The sequence below is a fragment of the Molothrus aeneus genome, chromosome Z (assembly GCF_037042795.1).
Source record: "Molothrus aeneus isolate 106 chromosome Z, BPBGC_Maene_1.0, whole genome shotgun sequence".
In the NCBI taxonomy this organism is placed as follows: Eukaryota; Metazoa; Chordata; class Aves; order Passeriformes; family Icteridae; genus Molothrus; species Molothrus aeneus.
Window position 1 is genome coordinate 38317196 of NC_089680.1, and position 19316 is coordinate 38336511.

At 39.9% G+C, this 19316-nt stretch overlaps 1 protein-coding gene across 1 annotated transcript in view; it reads left to right on the plus strand.

Moving 5' to 3' along the window:
- Nucleotides 1–1004: 1004 nt before the first annotated feature.
- Nucleotides 1005–19316, plus strand: part of LOC136569227 (chondroitin sulfate proteoglycan 4-like) — a 33565-nt gene continuing 15253 nt past the window's right edge. The window contains exons 1-6 of the mRNA XM_066569581.1: nucleotides 1005–1083; nucleotides 6359–6522; nucleotides 7109–10669; nucleotides 11522–11992; nucleotides 12796–12972; nucleotides 18835–19033. Of these exons, the coding sequence (XP_066425678.1) occupies nucleotides 1005–1083; nucleotides 6359–6522; nucleotides 7109–10669; nucleotides 11522–11992; nucleotides 12796–12972; nucleotides 18835–19033 (4651 nt within the window). The remainder of the gene's footprint in view (nucleotides 1084–6358; nucleotides 6523–7108; nucleotides 10670–11521; nucleotides 11993–12795; nucleotides 12973–18834; nucleotides 19034–19316) is intronic.

Genomic DNA, 19316 nt, shown 5'->3' on the forward strand with positions numbered 1-19316 from the left:
TGTGCTCTTTAAAAACGTTTCCTAAGGTGACTCTTTGTGGTTTTAAGAACAGGACTGCAGTGAGGAGGTGCAAACTGTATATTTTTTCTAATTTAGGACCTGTACTTGTTATAATCAGACCTTACCACTACAAATAGCTTGGAGGATGTTGTAACCAGGTAGTGGTTAGCCTCTTCTCCCAGGAAACAGGATGAGAGGACATGGTCTTAAGCTGTGCCAGGGGAGATACAGGATGGACATTAGGAGGAATTTCTGCTCAGAAAGGGTGATTAGACATAGGAATGGTGTGCCCAGGGAGATGGTGGAGCCACCTTCTCTTGAAGGTGTTGAAGGAAAGGCTGTATGTGGCAGTCAGTGGCATGGCTGAGTTGTAGTGGTGGTGTTTGGTCATAGATTAGCCTCAGTTTCAGAGGTCTTTCCAGCCTAATTGATTCTATGATCATCTCAGCTTCTGAAACCATTGTTTGGTCTACCTGTAACATGTTTCTTTGCTAAAGCAGTGTGATGCATTTCTTTATGGACAGCACGCAAACACTGTGAGGGATGTAGATGTTCCAACCAGCAGAGGGAAAGGTTTGGGGTACCTCAGAGCAGCCTTCCACTGCGACAGGCAGGCAATGGAGACACAGGGTGCGCAGTGGATGAGTACGGACAACAGCTGTAACCCACACGTGGGCAGGTCCCACCCGAAGCACGCTGTAACCCACATCAGTGGGACAGCAGTTCCCACCCGAAGCACGCACTAACCCACAGCTGTGAAGGGCACTCAAGGCCCTGGGAAAGCACTGCCCCATCTGCCGTCCCAGGCCGGCGCTCCTGGAGCGGGGGCGGGCCGGCGCTTGGGCTGCGCCGTGAGGAAGGCGGGAAGGAGGGGAGGAGGGCGGAGGCCGTCCCGGGCGGCGGGCGGGGAGCGGGGCCGTGACACTCCCCGCCGCTCCCCAGGGCTGCCCCGCGGCCCCACCGCCGCCGGCTCTGGGGGAGCCCGGCCGGGCCGCGGCTCCGGCATGGCCGGCGCGCCCGCCGCGCTGCTGCGGCCGGCGCTGCTGGTGCTGCTGCTGGCCTCCGGCCGGCCCGCTTTCGCAGGTAGGGCCGTGGCGGGGGTCGGAAGGCACCTGCGCCCACGGGGAAGGGGCGGCCCGGCCGCAGTCCCGGCGCCCGCGCTGGTCGGAGCGCTGGAGCGACTTGTGGCCGGTGTTCCCGCGAAAGCAGCAGCCCGACGGGGAGTGGCCCTGCCCCGGCCCGGTGGGGCGGCGTGGGCCCCCCCGTGCTCGGCCCAGCTGCCGCCGCAGCCCCTTGGCCGGGAGCGGGAGCGGGGGCGGCGGGGGCGGCGGGAGCGGGGGCGGCGGGCGGGCGGCGCTGGCGGCGCACAGGTGGTGGGACGGCGGGCATTTTGTGAGGGCGCGGTGTCCTCTTGTCCTAGAGTGAAGGCCGAGATGTCCGCTCCGATGTGAACCCGCCTTGTGCCTGCCCCCTCTCCTGCTGCAGAGACCCTGGGACTTGACATGGCTACCCTTCCCAATAAAAACGTGGATGCTTTGCAAGCAACGTAGATGTACACCTTTTCCCTCCAACTCCTATCATAATTTTAGTATGTCATGAGGAAAAGTGCTGAGGTAGAAACAGGAATATTCCCTGCAATTCCTTCCCTGCTCCGTGCGTGGGAAGTAGTAGTCCCGATGATAAGTATCAGCCAGCAGCTGCAGGTATCTGGGTTTTAGCATGCAGCTTCGGCTGTCCTGTGGCTGGCTTTTCAAGACAGGCCAGGCACCTCACCAGTAGTGATGCACATTAAGGTATGCGTCTTGGGCAGTCATCAAAACCACTGAAACAGCCAAAAACTTAACCTGCAAATTCTGTTTCTTCTTGAGATGTAACTTGAAGTGCATTGCAATTTGAGCTTGAAAGACTGCTAATAAAGTTTCTTAGTTATATATATTTTAAAAACTATTGGATTAGCACGCAGTTGAAGAAATATGGTTTTTCATCCACCTTCATCCACCTTCTGTTCCTCACTGTAATCCCCTATGAGACAAACCAATTGCTGTAACATTCTTTAGAAATCTCGAACGGTCAGTTTCTGTGGTTGTGTGGCATCTGTTTCACTAGCTGAGAAGACTGGTTAGAAATGAACTAATATTTAATTATAACCTTAAAAAAATAGTTTTATCTCAGAAGTTAATGAAGAGATTAATGAAAGGATTAAATTCAGATACTGTAAATGAAATACACCAATCTTTTCTTTCCATGAGAGAATTTCAGTGATGGAGCTCTAAGTGATGTTCATCAGTTTTGTGAGAGAAGACCCTGCAGCCAGAGTGGATGGAGGAATTTTTTTATTCCACATAGAGATGTCTCAGATGTACCAAGGATGTCAGAAGATTTGAGTGCCACTGAAATGGCAACCTCTAGCAATAGTAGCATTGTCTTAAATGACATGAAAAAGGGTTTTGTGGATATTACTGATGGGGGTGTTAGGCCAACCAGTGCTTTATAGCTTGTTAGAGTAGTGTCGTCTGTCCCTGGCGCTGCAGGGAGTGCAAGGCAAAGCCAGATGATACATTTCCAAACCAGCTGGTAGGAGCACAAGCCTGCTGCTTCTAGGTGCACCAACCTATGATGCTCTGCTTGAGCTGCCTTCAAGCTGAGATTTGCTAGGCCATGTGGACTGACTTCATCACCAGGAGAGCTTGTTAAAATCCAGCTCTCTTCATTTACTCCAGGTGCTTTTACAGCTATAACCTCACCCAGAGGCAATCTAGCAAAAGGGAAGAAAACAGTTGAAGGCTGGGAAGGAAAAAACCCATGAGCTTCTTATAGGCAGTACACTGAAATTAGGTTTTAAGTGACTTTCTCAACTCTTCAGTTGTCAGTGAGTTTCTGTAATAGAACCAGAAAATAACATTAGTACTGTTCATTTCACATTCAGTGCTTTAACTACAGGACTGTCTTTTATCTGGAAGTCATAGAATGCTTTGGTTTGGAAGGGACATTTAAACATTGTTTCTGGTGTGTAAAGCATTTGTAGATGCAGCATAGGGATATTCTTCATTGTGTCCATTTTAGGTGAGTATAAGAGGCTTACACACTCTGGTAGTTTTTGATTTACCCTCAAAATCTCACTAGATTTTACACTGAGAAAGTGTGAATCAACCCTGAGAATTCCCTTTTGAATAATTGTTATATTTAGCCTTAAAGGGCATTCCCAATGAATCTGGCAGCTTCCTTTTCCACTTCCATTTTTCCTCTGTCTGTACATTCTGTTAATACCATGTGCTATCAGTTTAGATAAGCTGACAAAAATTGGAGGAATGTTTTGTCATTATAAATTGTCCTGTTTTGATTCTTTGGAGGTTTTTTTCACCTCTTATTCTGCTGCATTACTTTTGCTATTTGTCCTTGTAACAAAGCTTCATTAACCCAGCTCCTGTGGGTTGAAATATCGGGACCATGTTTTGGAGAGTGTAAGATTTGTGAGCAAACCATATTATATATTCTGTGGTAGTGGTGATGTTTTTTTCAATCTCAACAGTGGAATTTGATCTTATCTATGATACCGCAAGTAATGTGTCAAAAAAAATAATAAAAAGGTTCTACTAGCTGTAAGAGAAATCATACCAAGGTACTGTAGGTGGCTCAAAATCTTGTTAACTGGTGGATCAGTGCCTACCTGCCCCACCTTCAGTGACGCATTCTGACTCTGAGGAGTTTTGTGGAAGGCAGAAGGTTTAACTTATGTTTCTTTTTTTCTTTCCAGAAAATTCGTTTATAGTATAAATATCAAACTGTTGCCCAGTGGTACTCTGCAAAATATTGACTTCACAGCTTCATTCTAGTTACTCTAAATTGCAGTGAGTGATGTGTAATCTCTCTGCCTAATTTCTTCCCCCAAAATCCAATATATGAATTTAGCATAATATAATAAAAAATTACAATTATTTAACCTATTTCCTGTCTTTTTAGTTAGTCTGTATTTATACTGGGGATTTGTCTCTAGTTATGTTATTCCACCACTTGCTTTAAAGAGGAGGTCTTTCTTTATTTGCCCCACAGAATAACATTTTTACATACAACAATAGGTCCTCTCAGTGTATAAATTTAATCTAAAACCTGCAAGGTGTATTTGAGCTTTTTGATGAATGCTTCTTTTAAACTAGAAGCAAACTGCTGGAAAAGCATTCCTTTTTGTTCCATTTGGGATCAGTTTTTCTAGGCAGAGTGGTGACTCTTTGGAAGAAATGTATGTATTTCAGTAATGTAAAGATCTTTCCTGTGTTTCTCTGGGTACTAATATAACTTGATATTACATAGTTGTTGGCTGTGAGTTTTGCTGAAATCTTGCTCTTAGAAAAGCTACGTAGAATTCTTATATATCCCATAGCAAATTTTTAGATACTATTACTGATTGTTGTTTCATGAATGAGCTACTAAATTAGGTCTTTGATTTGGTACTCTGCACAGAATCCAGTTCAGAGTCAAAGTCACACTTTATAGGAGTTGTCAGAATGTATTTGATTAAGCAAGGGGACAGCTAATATAGGAACTGGAACATTTAAACCTCAAAAATCCCTCTGTAGTAATGCTTGATTTTAAAATGAGAAAATTCTTTCAGAATGAAGCTAACAACTGCAAAATAAATATTTAACTGGTGGTGTTCTTACAAGCTGTATCCAAACACAGCTGAAAGCATCATAAACTTTGGCAGATGGAATTTGAAAATAGATATGTCTAGAAAAAAAAAAAGGTCAAGGATCAGCTTGAAGGAATCAAAGCTTTTACTAAGTCCTCCTTAAGTACGTCAAGAACAAAAGCCCTGCAGAAGGTCCATGCAGCCAGTTGATTAAGTTACTAGTATAAAAGAGGCACTCAGAAAGGGCATGGCTGCTGCAGAGAAGCTAAACTAAATGGCATTTACTTCTAATTGGGAAGATTCCCAAACTGAAACTCCTTTTTTGGGGTGGTGGAAGGGGAGGAGAGGTGTTGACCTAAAAGAACTTGGTGATGAAATGACTTGCTTGCTAAGGGTAATATCTGATCTCATGCTTAAACTCCCTGGTACCCTGGTACTCCCTGGATGGTGGCAGGTTTTATGCTAATATTTAAAACAAGAATTACCAGGGGACTGTAAGCCTGACATCCACAACTCAAATTTGTAGGTATTGTAACAAATTATAAAAGATGCACAAGTGAGATGGATCAGTTTTGAAGGAGTCTTTAAGATATCTTTAAAAAGTTCCTTACAAACCCCTTGGAGTTTTCTTGATGGGGGTGGCAAGGTGACCAAGATTTAGAGTTTCGAAGGACTTCTTACAAAGTTTGCTGCCAAAGGCTTTTTAGCATTTATTGGAGTGCAGGGCTTTGTATATTGAGTAATTGATTAAATAGGAGGAGTGGTAGATGATTGATATATTTTTTTAATGTGTCAGAGAGAAGTTACCAGCAGAATTTTGGAGGATTTGGTCTTTGGATCTGTTGCCTTGTTCAAAATAGCAATAATGGGGATGGTAAAAGTAGTGAGCAGTCACATGAAAACTCTTACTGATGTTACTGTTCCTCAGAGCAGAAAAGACAGGAGAAGACAATGAAGGAGGCTTTTTCAGATTTGAGTGGGTGGCCACCAGGATGGTGGGGTGGTTGGAAGTTGCATACAGGAAAGAAGAGGAACGCCCCACATTAAACTCTTCTTGATCAGGTCTAGCTGCATGCCTAGCTCTCCTCCTAGCCTTCATAGTCAAAGCTCCCGTATACGGCCTACACCTGTGACTGCCTAAAGCCCACGTAGAAGCCCCCATTGCCGGCTCCATGCTGCTAGCAGCCCTTATGCCTGGAAGAGAGGGATGAAAACATCTGAAAATGACACAGGTGGCAGGAGACTTGTGGGTCTTACCTGCAGAGATGACATAGATCGTCTCTGATGGAGATGTAAAAGCATGTTGTAGATGAACATGTCCAAAGAGAAACTAGAGGAATACTTCATAGAGAAATTCTGTTGCAACTCCAAAATAGACTGGGTGTGACAAGCTCAGGAAAAGACCTGAAACAAACAAACAAAAATTAAGGAATACTTGAAAAAATTTTTCAGTATAATTGCATGGTTCTTACCATTCCAGTCATCATTGTTGGAGATAAGAAAACTGGGCTGTATTCATCCCTTGTCCACTCTGGTATGGCCGTTGGCCTCTTATTAAATTGCTTGGACAGATGAATTTGATATCTGAGATTTATTTTCATTTGTACGTGAATAAGTATATAGAAAATAATATAAATTGTTTACATATATAGGGGTATGAATGAGAAAGACAGATTTTTGTGTGTGTGTGTGTGATTGAGTTTCCTATTTCTTTTCCTTTATTTCTTTCAGTATCATTTTATGGTGGTAGCTTTGTGGAGCTGAACATGGCAGAAGCATCCCCTCAGACATCCTTACAGTTGCAGTTTCGAACAAGCCAGCCACAGGGACTGCTTCTTCTTGCAGCTGGGAAGACCGATTATTGTTTAATGGAGCTGCGCTCAGGATATGTACAGGTATGCTTTGTAACTGTAGCTAAAAATTATGTGTAGCCTGTGCTTATCAGAGTTTTTCTTAAGCATGTTATCTCTAACAAGATATCTAAACAAGTTGCTGTTCAGAGAAATTGAAATGTCACTTAATATAATTGATAATTTCAAAGTATGGCTTTTATTTCTTACAGTTATATCTCTATAGCCTTTGAGGTCTCTAGATCTTAAAATTAAGATCGTTGTGTTCAAAGCATGAGGTTCAGCAGAGACAAAATTTCAGATTTGATGATGTTAGCATTACAGAAAATGCTTGGATCTGAGTAATTGTATTTCTGTAAGGTAAGTTTTTGAAAGATCAGTTTCAGTTGGGCTCTCAGGAGTTGTTGTTTCTAGCAGAATTGCAGTCCATTGCTTCTTCTGCAGTTATTCAAACATCTGTGATCACAAGTAAACACAGAATTTTATTAGGATTTAATTTTTTCAAATCTATTTTGTAACTTATATGGTTAGTGTGAAAATATATGAAAATTAATGTGTTAACTATATCTTAATGTATGATTGTGAAAAAGATAATTTTGGATTTTTATACTTAAAATTCTGTCTCTTGCAGTTGAGAATTAACTTTGGTGTGGGAGAACGAGTACTGCATTCTCAGCAAAGATCTCAGCTGAATGATTTGGCTTGGCACCTTGTTGAACTACATCATGAACATGATAATGTTACATTGGTAATTGATAAACATGATAGAACTAGTGCAAAAATGCCTGGAATTCTTTATGAATTAAACATTGATTATGGCTTCTACATAGGTGGTACTGGTAAACTTGATGTTCCCTACCTTGTTGGAACACTACCTAGTTTCCGAGGGTGTATTGATGGTGTGTTATTCAATCAGTTAGACATTCTGATGCCTCTGAGACCTTCTCCTGGCTTCAAAAACATCCATGAAGTTTCAGTGGGGTGCAGTGATGAATTCTTTGCAGATGAAGAAGAACCTATTAGTTTCTTCAGTTCCAGGTCCTATATTTCTTTCCCCTCATGGAATGTGGACAACGAGGGAATCTTCGAGTATGCTTTACAAACCTCAGCTGCACGTGGCTTGCTGCTTTACCAGCCTGGGCAAGCAGGAGATTTCATTGCAATGGAAATGGAAGATGGTTTAATTAAAGCTTATGTTGGAAAACATGAAAGTAGAACCCATCTTTCTTCTCATAGGTCAGTCAATGATAGTCGTTGGCACTACATCAAACTGAAATTTACTGCAGAATATTTGCAGCTAACATTGGATGAAGAAACTGTGAAAAAGTCATTACCCCCCCAGAGTAAGTTGCCCCTTCTGAAGGGATCCTTCTTTGTAGGTGGGGTAGATGACAGCATACGATCAGAAGTGATGAAGTTAATCTCAGTATCTGGGAAGTATGCCAGAGGAGGATCCTTCAAAGGCTGCTTAAGGAACCTGAAAGCCAACTCAGAAAAGAAATCACTGAAGAATGTTCTAGTAACTAAGGACATTTCAGCTGGATGTGAACTGCCAAGTTCTTTAAAAGCAAATCTTTCTTTAGAGACAGCTGAAAAGAACCCTCCTGTGAAAGCAGCTCCTGTATTTGCCATTTCCCATGAAAGCTCGATTTCTCTGGGCAAGGAAGACAAAAGCCACCTTTTAGTTCTGAGTAACTTGATTGTGCTAGAGGGTGAACAAGCTTCACTTGAATCTAAGCATATTAAAGTTAACTTAGACTTTCAGAAATTAGGAATTAATCAGTCACAAATTCTTTTTGATATAAAGAAACCACCTTCTCATGGACACTTGAAACTGAATGTTGAACCATTGCAGGAGGTAAATACATTTACTATGCAGGATGTGTGGCAAGGGAAGATTCTGTATGTCCATGATGGCTCTGAGGACACTTACGATTATTTTAATTTCTCCATTTCTGCCAGCAGTGAGAAGATTGTGCCTCCATATTTGCAAGGAAATGAGCAGCATATATTTAGCATTACTGTTACTCCAGTAAATGATGCACCTGAGATCATACTTCCTGAGGGAAACTTGCTTCTTCTCTTAGAGAACTCAAAGAAACGTTTGACTAATGACCTGATAAAGGTTCTAGATGAAGATACTGATTCTGTGGGTCTCAGACTTTCAGTGCTTGGAAATCTGAATGCAGATGCAGGATTTTTAGAAAATTCAAGGCATCCTGGAAAAGCTATCACTACCTTTTCTAATGAGGATTTAGACAAAGGCACTGTTTTCTTTGTCCACACGGGTGTCAGGAACTCAAGGATTGTTCTCAGGGCAAGTGATGGTGAAAAGGTGAGCAACACTGTTGTGTTACGTGTCATGGCAGTTCCTTTGGATTACAGAGTTGTCAACAACTCAGGAATAAATCTCCTCCAAGGTGTTACAGCTCTTATAAGACCTAGGCATCTGGCAGTTGAAACAAATGCTGTCCTCCAGGAACTGGAGATATGGTATGAGATCACAGAGCCACCTCACTTTGGTCAGGTCCAAAGGCAGCATTCAAGGGGGGTATGGAAGCAAGTCAGCTCTTTTTCTCAGCGCTCTCTTCAGCGCAACCGGGTGAGATACTGTAGCACTTTTAAGGACATTCAGCTGGAAAACATTACCGACCAATTTAAGTTCAAAGTTAGCATAGGAAACAGAATCAGTGAAGAGCACACATTTCCAATCAGAGTGAAATGGTTAAGGTACAATCTATTGAAACATGCTCCTCTAGAAATTGAAAAACCAAAAAAGAAGTACTTGAATTCTGATAATCTGTTTGCTGTGATTGCAGATCTAGAAATACCTGAAGATGAGCTTCATTTCAAACTTCTGTCCCTACCAAAGAATGGACAGATACTGCTTAATGACCAGCCTTTGAAAGAAGGTTCAGTCTTTAGTCAAAAAGATATTACTGATCGAAAAGTGGCATATGAATTAATCAGCCAGTACCATGAAGGCTATGATTCATTTAGATTTCTCATTTCTACAAAGTATCTGGATTCAAATTTCTATGACTTTGAAGTCTACATCAAATCAGATTTCCGAAACATTATTTTGACTAACAATGGCCTTAATGTTGTTGAAGGGGAAGGAGAATTAATAACAAGCACAAAACTATTTGTGCAAACACCAGATAATAAAACTTTCCAATATGAAGTTATACAGTTTCCTAAGCATGGGAAATTAAAACTTACTAATTTTTCTGGTTCATTTGAGAATAATGACAATCTTACAACTTTCACTAATAAAGATATAACTGATAAGTGCCTTATGTATGTGCATGATGATTCTGAGACTGTGTTTGATGAACTTCTTGTCAGAGCTTACAGCAAAGAATCAGGAAAGGGGGCAAGCTTTGATCCAGAAGTAGAACCTTTGTCAGTAGAAATCAGATTCTATATTTCCATCCAACTGAAGAATGATGAGAAGCCAGTTCGCGTAGTTGATAAGATATTTGACATAGTGAGAAATGGGCAGCGATTATTAACTTTGGCAGATCTTTGCTATCATGATCCTGATTCTGATTTTGATGATGGACAGTTGCTATATACTAGACGTGGTATTTCCAATGGGGACTTGGTGCTAACAAATGATACTTTGCATAGACTCTTCCAATTCAAACAAGTGGACCTGGAGCAAAAGCGAGTCCTGTTTATGCACCATGGTGCAGATTTTGGGCGTTTTGTGCTTTTTGTGACAGATGGCAAGCACTATACTTCCTTGCTTCTGGAAGTTAATGCCACCGACCCTTATGTTAAGTTGGTAAATAATACAGGATTGTTGGTTCAAAAAGGGAAAGAAGAAACTGTTTCAACAGCTAACCTCAGTGCTATTACAAACCAAGACATAAGAAATGATCATGAACTTACATACAAGATACTCTCTTTCCCAAAATACGGAAGAATATATGTGAATAATGTGTTAAAGGATTCCTTTACTCAGCTTGATCTGATAAAGGGACATGTGACCTACAGACATGATGACAGCAACAACCTTATTGACACATTTAACTTTACAGTCCATGCTGGAGATGGCCATCTGGATGCTGGACTACAGGTTCGCGTGTACTTGGAAAGTCAGCAGCAGCCACCAAGGATTGTGAACAGAAACAATCTCTTGGTTGAAGAAGGAAAACCAGTTAAAATCAGTAAAGGAAAACTGCAAGTAGGTTAACTGTGTTGTCCATTCCTCCAAACTTGTAGTAAGTTTTCCTCAGTTCTTTTAGCCGTTGGCAGTGTCTTTAGTTTGTGTCTTGTCTTCTTTAACTCCATTTGATTGCCGCTAATATGACTGCGTTCTGGGTGCTTAGTTCAGGAGAAACTGACACTAGCAAGCTTCCATTTTTAGGAAGGAAAATGGATCATGTTAAAGAAAATACTGGCCATAGTTTTTGACTCTCTTACATATTGGTGCATAAGAAAATGATCATTTGGAGATTCTGCATGTATATTTTTGTTTTAGGTGTAACAATTATTTGTACTCCATGTAATTGGTCTTAATTGAGCTGATGGGAAATGCCAAGGAAGAAAGGAGTTTTTTTGATTTAATTTGGAGCTAGCCCAGTTAAAATTGTTTAAGAGTGACATCCAAAATTTAAAAAAAAAATAAGTCACAAGCCTGAGGCCATTTCTGTGTGATTAATTCTTCTCTGCCCAATTTTTGTGTGTAGCCTTCCAGAAGCCACCACGAGAGGGCTCTGGCTGCATGTTGCTGAAATCCTGAATTCCTTGTTTCAGGCAGGGATCTGTAGATGTGAGGCCAGTAGGTAATTATGCAGTACATTCCTTTTAAAAACTTAGAAAACATATTTGGGGTTGCAAAATGGCTCCCATGCAACCTTTATTTAACATGTGTCTGCTTAAAGTATTATATTGTTTTGGGAACTGTGTAACCCAACTAAGTGCCAGTTTAGTTAGGTAAACAATCCCAGAATTAAAAGTGAAAAATTCAGAAGAGAATTATAGAATTTTTCCCACTTCCATTTGAATAATTTTGGGATATGTTCTTGAATTGAAGGTTGTTCATGAAAATAGTCCTCCATCTGAGATTGTGTTCACAGTAAGACAGCTTCCAGTACATGGATACATTCGGAAGTTTTCCTCGGAAGAAAGTTATCTCAGTTCTGACCAAAGGCCAGCTTTGAGCTTCACACAGCAAGATGTCGACGAGGGCAAAGTTCAGTATGTGCAGACAGTTTCTGACCAACTACATGACCATTTTTTTCTGGATGTGACCAATGGTGTCAGAACAGTGAGTGGAATAGAGATCTCTGTAGACATCATCCCCAGAATGATTCCACTGGAAGTACAGAATTTTACAGTATTTGAAGGGGGCTCAAAAGCCCTGGTGGAAGACTATTTAAAGATTTCTAGTAGACACTTTGCAGGACTCAGCTGTGAATTCATTTTAACTGAGCAGCCAAAACATGGGTATGTTGAAAATTCTCGTGTTCCTGGAATAAAGTTAGCCACATTTACCAGAAAACAGGTAATGTCTGTAGATCTTCTTAGACATAGTCTTGATTAATTATTTGCTTTGCTGAAAGCTGTGAGATTTTGTGAGAGGTAGTGAGATACAGGAGTTTGAGCTTTATTCTGGCCTTGAGTTAAAGACCTTTCTGTTTTTTCTGTCTGGTCTTTGGAGTGGGGAGGGAGGCTGCCTTGTTGTGGTGAACCACATCACTTCCTTGATGGCACTATTGGCACAGACTAATGTACTGTAGCCACAGTAGACTGATGGGCCACTCACATTCAGGCAGAGTTGTAGATAGTTCCAGATTTTGCACTCTGGAAATGTGAGACTTTGGGTGCATTTTGAAAAGATCAGAGGAAGTGCTATGTAGATTGAACAAGTAGAAAAGTGGGAAAAAAAGTAATTTTTTTAGGTAATTTCTTTGCTCACAGATAGCCACTATATGCACAATGTGCTAATTTTCAGTAATTCAGCTCCAAGAAGCAAGATGGTATCATAGGTCACCATCTCCTACTAGCACTGTGTTCAGTTTATAGCTTCCAGGAAACACTGTTAAATATAGTGGGGTTGGATTTCCATTTTTCCTTCAGGAGGAAGGAAAGAATGTCAAGACTGGCAAGATATTCTGACTAGAGGAATGGACAGATGAGCAGTAAAATTTACTGTTGTGAATGGAGCAAAAATAGAGGTACAATCTGATATTACATCATAAACAAAATGTTAATAGAATAAATAGAGAGCCATGACTAGGATGTTTTTCAATGTGACATTTATTTTCTTCTAGCCTCTTTAGTTTTTCAGCTTGTTATATTTTTCAGGTGGAACAAGAATTAATCTACTATGTTCATGATGACAGTGAAGAACTGATGGACAGTTTTACTGTGATAGTAAATAACACGGAGTTGTGGAAACAGAGTTTACCCCGAACTGTGTTTGTAACTGTTACTGCAGTAAATGATGAAGCTCCTGTTGTAAAAGTAAACAGAATTCTTCAGGTATGTTTGTCAACCTTTTGAAGTGTTAAAATAATTCCATTAATTCTGATGCCATTTAATGCACCTTCATTAACAGACTTGTGTCTGGTAGGATAGTTAGTATAATATGTAGTAGTCCTTGGATTTAGAGAAATTAATGCTAATGAAAGGAGGCAGTGCATAGGTTATTTGTATTTAGGAAGATTTTAGACATGGAGATCTATTTTGGCTGTTGTAAAGTTTATCTAGATGGCCGAATGAGCATTCTTTTAATCTTAATGTTATGTGAAGTCTCTTGGACTGATGTAGGGCTTGTGAGGGTGGATGGCTTGCACCTGGAGGTTTGTTATATTTTTGTGTTGTTTGCCGAGGTGTCTTGAGGGCTGTTAATGAACATGTAACTTAGGAAAGTACCAAGAATAGTGATGAGAATGAGAATGCCAACTTTTCACTATTGTATTTGCTCAGCCTTCCAACCCTATGCCTCTTGCCATGAAGTGCACTAAAGGGTCAGACCTGCTGAAGTACATTCTACTGCCTGCTCTTGTCCAGATATGCCAGTAAGATGGGACAAGAGAGAATTTATTATGTGTTGGGTATCTCTTAAAGCAGGAGTGGTTTTCTTTTAAAAAGTTGCAATAATATAATGCAGTCTTGTGGAAATCTAGGGTCATCAAAATATTAGTCCAATCACTGAAGCTATTACTTCACAATATCACAGTGTGATACTGTGAGCTAAGAAAAAACATGTTATCTTTTTAACTGCCTTCTCCCCAGAAAATCCTGAAGAAAATTTTAAAGACACCTTTAGCTAAAGCTACCTTCAGCTCTTAATAACCATATCTGACTTTTTAATTTACAGATCTTTGAAAAGTTATCTACCACTACAGAAGTGACTACTGTCACTTCAGTTTCAGTGCATTTTTAGATTGATTAATTATTTTGTTTTTGTATAGTATTTAAACCAGGACATATTGGTATAGTATTTGTTTGTGATACGATAGCAGTCAGTAATGAGAACCATTTTAGTAAGGACTCTGTGCCCAAAAACCTCCCCACATGTAAAGACTTTCAATCTGAGATCTGATGAGTAAAAACAAATTAAGTGACTCCAAAAATCAGGATGAAATGAACATGGTCAGCTAAGTGGTCACAGTAAACCAGCTGGAAGACATTAACATGGAGAAGGTATTTAGGAATAGGCTTGAAAGAAGATAAGCAGGATATTTTGAAGCTCCAATCATTCCCAGCGCTCTGTGTTGCAATTTATAAATGGGTGGTACCAAAACATGCATTTAATTTTATGTAGTTAATTGTGTATTGAAGAGGGAGAGTGTATTACCCTAAAGATGATGGTAACCTTGTGTTGTATATTTCACATCTTTTCATATGAGAAAATACATAATTTTTAAACTAGCTGTGGTGTAAGTATTGTACAGCTTCGCAGTGGAAGCAGATAATCTGCAGATGCCCACAACAGAAGATAGCCTGCCCTGTTCAGAGAATGCTGACAAAAGCGCAGACTGCATTAACAAACATTTGGGTGGCACAGAGCACAGTCTTCCCCGGTTTAAGTAATCACAGTAGTACTCTACAGACATCAGCACAGCATGCAGCAATCTTTGTCTAGTCACAGAGAAGAGAGCACCATGTTCAGCCAAGTTTTTTGGGGTCTCTGTTCTGGTGCATTGCTGGCATTAAACTGTTGGCATTGAACTGCTGGAGTTGCAGTCTGTTAAAAAGATCTAAGGCTGTGTAGTGCACTGCAATGCAGCTTATGGATTTTTCTAAAAATATCTGTGAATCTAGGCTTCCCAAGAGCAGGATTAACAAAGCTTCACCTACACAGAGCTGGTCCTTTCTACTGGGGAGGCAGTCTGTGTACTAGAACCAGGATGCTGCATTTGTGCCTGTGGTTCTGCTAATCATGCAAAAGCTATTGTTGAAAAATCAAGTTTGTATCTGTTTTGAGTGGCTACCATTATGTACACATATGGTGGATTCACGTGCAATCTAAAACAAATTTGGCAGTCAAGTTATCTGATGGGAGGAAAATGCTGAGATGAGTCTTCCTCGAATCAAACTGGTACATCCTCAGTGGATGGAAGAAAATGGGTTTTCCTTAGTCCTCCTAAATATTGAGATGAGATGGGCATTCCTGTGTAGGGTGATGGTGGCTGGCTCCACGTTCAGCCAAACAGTCTGTGCTCCTCAAGAACATTGCTAATGTTAGATACTGAATAATAGACAATGTTGCTTTTTAAAACTCAGTAGCTCTTTTATCTATTTTGTAAGGTTGGAAATGTATACAAAAGTATAAAATGACTGACCACTACTGTAAAAACAGAAGTCTACTAGAACTGTTGGAGTTGGCTGAAGTTTAGGACCTCAGAAATTTTGCAGATCGCAATACAAAGAGTCAGAAAGAAATGCTGATTGATTAAAAATCCAGGCTAGGATATGGCATCTGCTGCTGAGAAGTAGCTTATGTGAAGAAGTACATGTCAAGAGGTGAAGAGGCCAGTGATGCTGCTGTGGGCATGTGGAAGTTAATTTAGGCCTTTGGGCTTCTGTCCAAATTCAAGAAACTTTTGGGTTTAGCATGTGTGCACACATGCTAAATGAGTCTAATTCTAGCTTTCTCACTTCAGAGACAGCCATAACATCCCTTCTTCAAACAGCCTTGTCTGTTGCTATCAATGTTATGAGCACCGTGGGGGGAGTTTCAGAGTGACAGACATCCAACCATTTTGGGAATTTTTCTCTGTTTTTTTTCTAGGAAGCAGAAGTAAATGAGGGTTTAAAGTGTTTTGGTTTTGTTTTTTTTTTTTTTCTGGCTCAGAATTTATGACATAACATCTGAGATGCAGAAAGTTTTACTGTCCTGAGAACTTCTGTAATCCATTTAATTTAAATACTTTCCATTGCAACAAATTTGTGAGATGTATTTTTATTTAGAAATTTAAATTATTAGCATTTTAGATATAATTTCTTAAAATTTCCACAGGTTCTATGGACTTCTTTTTTCTGAAATGGGAATGGGTAAAGGAAAAAGGATGTTTTGAAGAAAATCACTATTCTGGCATTATATGCTGCAATTATACGTGTTTAAATACATGGGTGGCAATGCTATGAAATGACTGTATTCTTCTGCTGCCACAAGAGGGCTATATTTTCCTAGAATTAGTTTTTTTTTTTTTTTAAAGCACAAATTTAAACTGATTATTTGTGTTGTTTTCTCTAAATTGCTCTCTAAAGTGTTAAAATGTGAATACAGACTGTCTGGTAGAATATGTGGCATACAAGAGATACTGATGAGCTGAATCCTGTAAGTAGAGCAGAATAAATTATTTTACATCAGCAAGGTCATGAACCTTTTTTTGGACTATGCCTGTGGAATATGTTAGGCCATGAAAAATCAGTGTCATGCTACATCATGGAGGTTCAGATATAGTTTTCATGGTGCTCTTCAGGGAGATTTTGATCTCAGATATGAAAAATAATATACTTGTAACACTCTGCTGTGTTCTCAGTGTTTGCTTCCCTATGGTTCTTTTAGCTCTTAGATCTTTCATTCTTCAAGGATCATGTTGCAGGCCATGTATAGTACTTAAAAAGCATTAAGTGGTAGTGTGCTGAGACAACAGAATTAAATACTGACATTACAGAAAAAACGGTTTTCTATAATTAGAAATTTTAATTTCTAATTATATTAAATTTCTAATTTAATTTCTTTTTTCCTTTAGTAAGGAAAATAAATTGAAAGTTAGTGAGTCATTTGTAATAACATGTGTCCATTATAATTTTATTTCTTTGCATATTCTGTATGTGACCTTTTATTTTCTTCATAAAATAATTACACAAGTCCTACTGAGACAAATTAAAATGTCTCAGTGCAAAACCTGTGACACTGATGTGCTTATTTGGTGCCACTCACTAAGTCACCCTGTGCTGTTAGTTGTCATTCTGTGCCATAAGTGCCATTCCTTATCAAAACTTAATATTAGTAATTACGTTACAGCAAAATACATATTTCAGGGGAGAAAATAACTATTTGTTAGTTGAAAGGTATTTTTTATTATAAACTTACTTCTCAAACTTCTTGTGATTAGAAAAAAAAAATCAAACTTCATTTTAGTACCTCTTTTTCCGTGGCACATATTTTGTGACACAATGTAGGATCAAATCTTTCCTCTGTTGAAGTGTGGTGGCACAAATTTCAGTCTCTTAAAATGTTTTCTTTCATGGTTCATGTTAAAAATAGAATTAATACTTAGTGAATTGTGATTGCTGATTTTTGGCTCTGGTAGAGGTAAAATGCTCTTTGTTAAGGATCATGTGTCCCCTTCAACCATTTGGTGTGATGTTACTACCAGATATTTATTAAGTGTACTTAGACCCTAGGAAGACAGGGAGGAATGATGCAGTGTGTTTTGAAGCTCAAGCTGAGGTATTTAAAGGTTTAGGCTGTTAAGATTTTACGCTATGTTATAAATTGTGTATGGAAATAATTGATATTGATGTAGTGAATATTTTAGAAATTTCACTTCATGTTGAGATAAATATGTATTGTTCTTTGTTAGCACTTCTGTCTGCATTTCCAGATATATGCAGCAGAGATGAAGAACAAAATAGGCCATTGCTTATCCTTTCCAAACAAGAAATTACCCAGTCAGATAGGAATGAAACCCAGAGGGCAGTCCTTTCTGCTTGAAATAAGGGACCTCAAAGATCATCTAACTCCCCCTGCCGTGGGCAGGACCATCTCCCACTAGACCAGGCTGCTTGAAGCCTTATCCAGCCTGGCTTTGAACACTGCCAGAATTCGGGAATCCACAACCTCCTTGGGCAACCTGTTTCAGTATCTCACCACTCTCACAGTAAAGAATTTTATCCTAATACCTCACTGAATTTCCCCACTTTCAGAGTGTACCCATTTCTTCTTGCCCTGGCACTCCAGTTCCTGTCAGAGAATCCCTCTCCAGCTTCCTTGTAGACCCCCTCAGGTACTGGAAGGTGTCTGTGAGGTCCCCATACAGTCCTCTCTTCTCCAGGCTGAACAGCCTCCATTTTCTCAGCCTGACTTCATAGAAGGGGTGCTCCAGTCCTTTTATCAATCTCGTGGCTCTCCTCTGAAATTAGACTTAGAATGTGCTCCAGCTTTATATTTACCAGAAGTAAAAAATGGTTTTTATACCACCTTTCTCAAAACTAGTTAACTATTTTTCTGCAGTTGTAACCTGCTAAATGGTAGGCAGCTGTTGTTGGAGAAGGCATTGGTTGTTTGATTTCCCTGAGTGCTCCAAGTGTCTCTGGGTTTTTAGTGCACTAAAAAAGGGCCTCTGGTGCATTCAACTAGAAGAAAATAGTGCAGCTACAAGAACTGTTCCATTTGTATTAGAGTTTGTGCTGTCCCCAGGCTGTTTTTCTTTCATCTTTTCTGCTGGTGAAAGTAGAACATACTCAGTGTCTTACCTGCTGTGAAATACATGACACTAATATTCATGTGTATGTGTTGGAAAGCAGTTCCTTGACTCAGTTATCATAATACAATTTTTGTTATGTTTCTGAGAATTTAGAGCACTTGCACTCCAACTGTCTGAAACTCTTAACTGGTGTAGGGTGTGTTTGCTTGTATTATTTCAAGGTCTCGTATTTTACAGACTATTTGCCAGGATGAGCTATGCCAGTCTGTGATCAGAGATTTGGATGAACAGTTAGGAAACCTATTATAGCTCCGAGTGTTGCACAGCACAAATCTTTATTCTTCCTTTTTCTTGGAGTCATGTGTCATCCATCCCCATCCCTTGTCTCCTGTTGTTCCAATTTGCTTTTGTATGCATTTTCTTTATTTATTTTTAAAATTGTTTTTTGCTTTTCTAGGTCTGGGTGGGTTCAGTCACAGAAATAACTGTTGATGACCTCTGTGCAGAAGACAAGGACTCCTCACCATCAGAACTGGTGTATTCTATTACTCCACCTAGCAATGGATACTTGGCTCTGAAGTCTTCTCCAAACAAGAGCATCCTTACTTTTACCCAGGCTCACATAATTAAAGGGCAGCTGGTATTTGTACACAATGGTATGTGGTTTCAAAAATATCACATCTGATACCAGAATAGTGCTCCTATTCAGTATATTTGTGTTTGTAATGCATCAAAGATCCCATTGTAATGTCACAAAGATCTTGGAACACTGGTTATGTGAAGTACTATACACTGGTTATACATTATCTCTAAAACTAAACAAGATGTCTATTTAAATGTGTGCTCACTGAGAAACCTTGATGTTCTTTTGGTTCATTAGATAGCAGCCTTCTTTCTGAAAGCAGTTTTGCAGTAGGGGAACATTTCCATGCACCTTTC